The sequence below is a fragment of the Cryptomeria japonica genome, chromosome 3 (assembly GCF_030272615.1).
Source record: "Cryptomeria japonica chromosome 3, Sugi_1.0, whole genome shotgun sequence".
Taxonomy (NCBI): domain Eukaryota; kingdom Viridiplantae; phylum Streptophyta; class Pinopsida; order Cupressales; family Cupressaceae; genus Cryptomeria; species Cryptomeria japonica.
The window spans coordinates 323,602,611-323,610,113 of NC_081407.1; the positions used below are offsets into that span (position 1 = coordinate 323,602,611).

At 33.3% G+C, this 7,503-nt stretch overlaps 1 protein-coding gene across 1 annotated transcript; it reads left to right on the forward strand.

Annotated features, from left to right (window-relative positions):
• The first annotated feature begins 4,376 nt into the window (after positions 1–4,376).
• On the forward strand, positions 4,377–4,901 carry LOC131036000 (uncharacterized). Its single transcript, XM_057967788.2, has one exon. It carries the CDS (start codon positions 4,377–4,379, stop codon positions 4,899–4,901), a length of 525 nt encoding a protein of 174 aa, XP_057823771.2.
• Positions 4,902–7,503: the final 2,602 nt, after the last annotated feature.

Below are 7,503 nucleotides of genomic sequence, written 5' to 3' on the forward strand. Positions count from 1 at the left end.
CCCAACACTACCTTGAACGAAATCCACCTCAATAAGAGATGCTAAAGTGGAGACTAGAAAAGGATCAATTTGCACATCAATAGGAGACTATAGAAAGATAAATAGGGTGAGGCAAATAGAAACACTATATAGGAGCTCAAAGTCCTTGAAAACGGAGACACCATACCTATGGAAGCACCACCCACCTCAATAGGATTACCAAGAAAATTGATGTGGAAGATTACAATAACAATGCATTCAAAGTAGCCAAACCATGTCTTGATAGGCATGGACAAATGTAACAACAAGTTTAAAGCCCATATGCATGAACAAGAAGAAGCCAATCTGGAAAATGGGTAGCAAAGGCTCCAACACCATAGAGCCACATAGAGTTCTCAATAGAAGTAGTCTACAAGCTTGAAGGCCACAACATATCAACCTCAAAATGTGCCATTTCATACCCTAGAGGAGTAAGCATACAAATCTTAGAGGGAAGGGTAGATACCCCAACCCAAAGTCTTTAGAAATCAACACCTAAGATAAAAAACCAACAATATTTGTAGAAACCCTACCTTTATAGGAATCCATCTTACCTTTGTTTTCAATAGACCCACAATTACTAGTGCCACCAGGATCCAAAAGGATATTGATGAGAATGACACTACTACAAGAACCCATTATTGATTGAATCACTAGAAACAACAAAAAGAGAGAGGACTCTTCTTCAAAGAACCCAAATTAGTGCTAGGACTAGTATTCCAAACTCACTACAACCCCAATCATATATGCAAGGCCAATATCTTTTTCTTCTCCTCTTGTAACAAACAACCTCAAAATCAGAAAATCACAACAAACTTCTTTGGGGAAAGAGAGATGACCACCTCAGAAATGGATTCTGTAAGAGAGGGGGCTACTACAGTATTATCAGGGACACAAGTTAAGGCAAACACATAGGACACATCCATATCTGCAAAATTCTTATGAGTAGCATTTAAACCCAGTGCCCCAGTAGAGCTCCCTCCCTTACCCAATTCACTGCTAAAACCGTCCCTCCCTTCAAAATTCTTAACTAAGGATCTGACAAGGGAGGAGTTTGCATTCGTACTTGAGAATCTTCTCTCTGAGGGGATTTCCTGCGCGTCATCTTCCATAGGCGAGGCCGGGTTGTTCGCCACAAAGGTTTTATTTTTCCAAAGTTTACTGCTATCGGGGTTAGCCGCTCTAATTTTTTCCAGCACCAATTGTTGGGCATTTTTCCTTCTCCTTTTTCTAGGGTTTTTTCCAACCACTTGGAAACCATCCTACTAATCTTTACCCATATGCTCCAGGACTTCAGATATTGCAGAATGGGGAGGGGGAATTTCATTAGAATTCCCAATATTTGCATTTTTATCAGACTCAGGAGGCATGCTATTCACTCTATCCATAACTTTCTTAATATTTTTACTAAGGGAGTCAAGTTTTTTCATGAGCGACACTTGGTTTCTGGGGACTGGTGGAGGTTCATTAGCACCATTACGGGGCTTCTCCACACCTTTATGCCAATTAATAATGGGACAATTATTTCGAATATGTCCCTCTTTTTTGCAGAGGAATCTTGCATTAATTCCTCCAAGAATTTCAATGGGGCAAGAAACAGTTTCATCCCCTAATTCAATGTTGAGAAAATTGGGTATGTCTAAACCAGGGTTGATCAAGACCAGAACACTAGCATCCAAGTGCGGTATAAGGGAGGCCAAATTATCCAAACATATAGTCTTTCCAATAGGTTCAATCATTTGGGGCATGAATCTCCACAACAACAGAGGGTCATTCTTAACCAGAACCCACCTATGGCACGATAGTGCCAATATTTCTTCATTGACTACTTCAGTAGACCACCCTAGGGCACAAAAAGTGCATTTACCTACAGTCCAATATTTTTTACTAATAACTTCCAATTGAGCCTTATGATCTTTGAAAAAAATAATGAATAATCCTTTTTGAATTAATCTACAAAATGAAACATGAAATCCTAACTTGATATTCCATACATTTCTAAACCAGTCATCAAGAAATTTCTGGGGCGGACACTTATGAACATCAACAACAACAAAGAAAATAGCAATGTCTTTTAATATATTTTTTTAGGGCTATCTCATTACTCATCAGATCATTAGGAATGATAGAGATGGAGCCCATGGTAGAGTTAGGGTTCTTACCTTTTCCACGAGAGCTGCCATTATCTAATGTCGAATGTTCTACAGTAACAAACCTAGCACCATCCGCAATGGCGTCGAGCAGTTGAGCAACAACTTCATTGAAGGTTTTTTTTACATCTTTGACGCCCCCACTGATTATTTCCTCCAATCTGACGTGCAAGGCTGTAATGCCTCCGGATGAGCATTCCATAATATCTCATAAACCCTCACATGCTGAGACAAGCGCGAGCGACGACGAGGAAGGACAAAAAATAAAAGCAATCTTAAAAGAAAAAATCAAACTTATGGCGAGAGAACTTACCTATGTTGAGGAGGCCGCTTGCTCTCCCCCACGTCAGAGACTACGACCCCTTCTCTCCCCCACGTTGGAGACTACGACCCCTGCACCCCTGTGGCAAACCCTAGATATGTGGCACAGTTGTAGAGCCTCTATCTTCCTTTCAAATAATTCTATATTCTATAATTAAAATAAATTTTAAATGATTAAGAATTTAACCATATCAAACCAAACCTTAATCCTTAAACCTTTGGATTAGGGTTACAATTTGATTAAGTCTTTGTGTTAAATTTGATATAGGGTTAGAGTTGACTTATATAAGTTTAAAAATAATAGTTTTAAATTTATATAGAAGTTGAAAAAAAAATACTTTAAAATATGAAAAACATACTTAGTCTAAACTTTGAATTTAATTTAATAATAATTCTATTATGTATATGTGTGTGCGAGAGTTTTAGAAAGTTAAAAAAATTATATATAATAAAACTAAATGTTATATAAATTTTTGAAAAAACTAATTTTTATCACTATTGATATTTGTAAATAATATAATATAAAGTGATTTTATTTAATTAAACTATTAATAATTTATTATTTTAAATATTTTTTATTTAAGAAGATAATTACATTTTAAATGGATTACAAATTTTATAATTTATAATTTGTTAATAATTTTAAAATAAAAAAGTAAACTATTAATACATTATTATTTTAATTATTTATTATTTAAAAAGATAATTAAATTTTAAATATAATACAAATTTTTTAATTTATTATCTATTAATCATTTGAAAATAAAAAACCTAATAATTAATTTTTCTTTAAGAAACTATATTTTCATTGTCTTCTTTTATGTGCAATATTTTGTTGTCTAGCTGAATCTGACTCTGTTGCTATGAGGACAATGAATAAAACATTATTTGTTGCCCTCAATCCGTTCGAAAATATATTCGTTGACTTCCTGCAACTTCCTACCAAGATCGCCTAATTTCCTGAGTGAAGAATACCAAAAATTGCCCTTTGAATCAATAAAATCTGCAAGTTTGATCCAAATATCATAATAATATGCTACAATTTTTCTGTTTGGAAATCTCCTTATTTTCCTAATAAATTTGTGCCCTCCACATGGGAGAGAGACGCCCTTTTTATTGGAGACATTCCCCCATTTTTGCCGCTAAATTCCATGTTTTAGCCGCTAATTTTTCGGCTATTTCAATGTTCATCATTATAATGCATCACTTTCCTTCACCCAATTCGCCTCTCTTGAGCACCTTTAAATAGCCTAAAACTCGTCGTTTATGTTTTTTAAAACTTGGCTTTATTTCCCATCTTAAAACATGCGAATTCCCCATTTTGGCTGAATTTATGGATTTAATGGAAAAAAAACAAAACAACAAAACTCACATCTATATTAATCGCTCAGTTTGAAAGGATAAGAGTTTGACATGCCCATATGACTGGCAGTTTAAAGTGGTTTTTTTTTTTTTTTTTAAAAGATTTTCTTGATGTCTATTGATTCTCTGAAGCTCAACTCATGACCACTTGACACTAAAAATTAGATTATGTCAAAATAATATTTTAAAATTATTTACTAAAATTAAATTAACTATGATATGTCAGATAAATTACTTCTTTTAAATATTAATAAATGATAAAAATAGCTTTCAAATCTTTTAATATAAAGTATTTTTAAAACTTAAAAAATAAATTTAACGTAAAAAAATAGATCTAAGTTTAGCTTTGTGATTTTTCTATTTTAGAGTTATACAAAGATATAATTATAGATCAGCCAAGAGAAATTGTATATATATAGCCTGACGCCTTCCTTTTTCCTTCTTCGTAAAAGAGTTTAGATTTTCCATCTTTATATACTTTTGTCACTCTTCTAAGTTTTCTTTCTTGCTCCACACATAATAAATATGATGAAGAAGAAAACAGTGGTATTAGATTTGGATCGCACACTTGTTTATGCGAGCAATAGCTATTTTGCACACTCAAAAAAATACGATTTCATTATTACGATAGGATGTTTTCAACGTTGGTATGTACAGAAAAGGCCTCACGTGGACAGACTACTGAAGGAAATGGCCAAAGATTATGAAATCATTGTTTTCACTTCATCCACCAAAGATTACGCAGATGCTATTCTGGATAAACTTGATGTGAATAATGTGATAGGGGTTCGAATGTACAGGGATTCATGCACCAAAATGGGAAGGGCATATGTGAAAGATCTTGCTAAGCTTAGAAAAGATCTGAAAAATGTCATTATAATTGATGATAATACTGTGAGTTATAAACTTCAACCAGAGAATGCATTTCCAGTGAAGGCTTTTACTGGTGATTTATCAGACAAGCAGCTTTTGGAAGTCATAGATTTTTGTGACAAAGCAGTAAACTATACAGATATGAGAGACGCCATATGGAAGCACAGGATTGCATGAAATTCTTTTATCCCCTTTCAAATTCTTTTAGATGGAGAGGGTTGGGCCAGAGCATGAATCTTATTCTTATTAGAATTTATTGTAAGAAGAAAAATTAAAATTGCAATAAAAAATTCCATCGTTTTTGGATTACTAGTTTTTTACATTGTTTTTGCATATATATCTTGTCTCTGATTTCATGTTCCACTGATGCGTTGATCAATATAAGCATGAATTGGGTCAATAGCCCAGCCCGTCTGGTAAGCGGAGAAGGCTTAAGTGGTGGGTATACTCTTCATGGTTTTGGGCATCCTTAGGGGATTAGTTTGGCCTCACTCTGGCTTCAGGTACTCAAAGAATGGGCTGCTGAACGCTGGATGGATAGCTGAGACACCCCTTAAATAAAATAAATAAATTAAAGATATTAAAAATAATTTTTTTTAATTAATTGAACATTTTATACTGACAAGACTCTTTTCATACTAAATTTAGTTATATATTTAATTCATCTTGAACGATTCAAATGTGGTGGCGGCTAATTAATAATTTAAATTAGGCCCTAAATTGTAAAGATGCAACTTTAATTTTTGAATCCTAAAATAGCATATGAGTTTCAGACTCTAGTAATAATTTATGGTCTTGGTTAGAGTTAATCATCTCAAACAAAAATTATTTATTGAGTTTTAACTAACTCATCTTGAAGTTCCAATAAATTGTTCATATTATATATGGTTCAATTTAGAAATCTAAACTCAAAGTATAAACTTATAACCATAAAAATTGGGATAGTTTAAGCATGCAAATAAAATTATAAGATCTATTTAATTTAAAATATTTTTTAAATAAAATATTTAAGATAATTATAATAATTTTTAATATGCATATTAAAAACTTATAGGAGTACTAATTATTGTTATTTATAATTTAGAATATACATTTTATTTATTATTATTATTTATTTATTTTATTCAGTAATATATTTTTTCTCTAAATTTTAATTTTGACTAAAATATAAGGTTTATATTATTAAAATAATAATAAATATAAGATATTAATAGTTAATTATACATTTAAAATTTATAATATTGAATTTTATGTTTAATTTTTTTAAAATTTAATTTTTATTTATTTTAATAAGTATTGTATTATAATATATTAATAAGTGATTTAAACATTTTATAAAATTTTTAATAATAGTATTATTCAAATTTTAAAATATATAGATAAAAAATCGTTATTTTTTTTGTATTAAGCATCATATAATCAACAGTTACAAAAATTTGCGAGTCTTGGCTAGATAACTTATAGCTAGCTAAAGAGTTAAAACATATAGTGTAGATAGAACCATGTCAGGCAGGATCACAAGTCATGATATAGACCATATACATTGGATGGAGCTGAATTTAAAAATTACACAAAATGAGAGTCATAGCAAAATGAAACATAGGTTATACAGCTAGCTAAACACAAAGGAGGAGTTAGGATCCTTGTTGTCACCCACAAGGGGGAGCCATGCAGTCCAACCTAGCTCTCCCTCACACCAGAACAACATATTTCCTTTGGCAAACTAATCTCTGAAGGGGTGGGAGGGTAGCCCTTCCAGCTCCAGCTCAATAAAGTCCTCTCTCTACTATCGTGCCTCCATCTCCTGCATAAATCTCATCAACCCCTACTCAAAGTGTGTCTTGTTGCTTCCCATATGGTCCCAAGTAAAGCCATGTGAGAGCTCTCTAATGAATACCGAGGTTGTTCCATTCTTCAGCCACCTGTCAAATTTGTCTTCCTCCAATCGTAGAACCACTATGACCTTCATAGCAACAAGGTAGTGGATGAGTCTCCTAAGAGACTCAATGAGGTTCCTACCCTTTCCATTAAACACATCATTATTCTTAGATTTCCAAATGATCCAAAGAATTTCCAAGGAGAGAGTAGACCAAAAAAGAATAGCATATTTATTGCCACCTCTAACATAACCAAATACCATCTCTTCAACAGAAAAACAATTGTTATTAAATGAGATACCAAATAGATTCCAGACTTTTTTGGCAAAATGACATTCAAAGAAAATGTGATGTACTGATTCGGGGACATGGCATAGTTTACATAGTAGGGGGTCACCATTGTTATCTTTAAGTGGCAGTTTATGAAGCAGGAGTCTCCAAGAAAAAATAATATTTTTCGGCTCAATCGGCTTAGACCAGAATCTCGAGAGGCTAGCATACCATTTTTTTGAATCACAGGAGAGGTTCCAGGTGTTGTTAAGGTGTTTAAGAATATCCACAGAGTTAGAAAGGGCATAGTAGATAATTTTAGCGTTAGTTAGTGGGAGGGGGGAGCCATCTATCTAGTAGAGGGAGGCTAATGGGGAGGGCGAGGAGGGGTTAGGAGAGGAGAGGATGGGAGCAAGTGCAGATTTAAGGACATTGTAGGTTCTGGCTTGGGAGAGGAGAAGGCTAAATTTGGAGTTGAGAGTCTCCCAGGAGATCAAAATACCATTTTCTAGAATGTGTTCAAATGTGACTAGTCCTCAATTGTGCCATTTCAAGGCAGAGTAACCTTGAAGATAGGCTAGCTGTTTCCCATTATGTAGAGCATTCCACCATATAGACCTTCTCAGATTGAG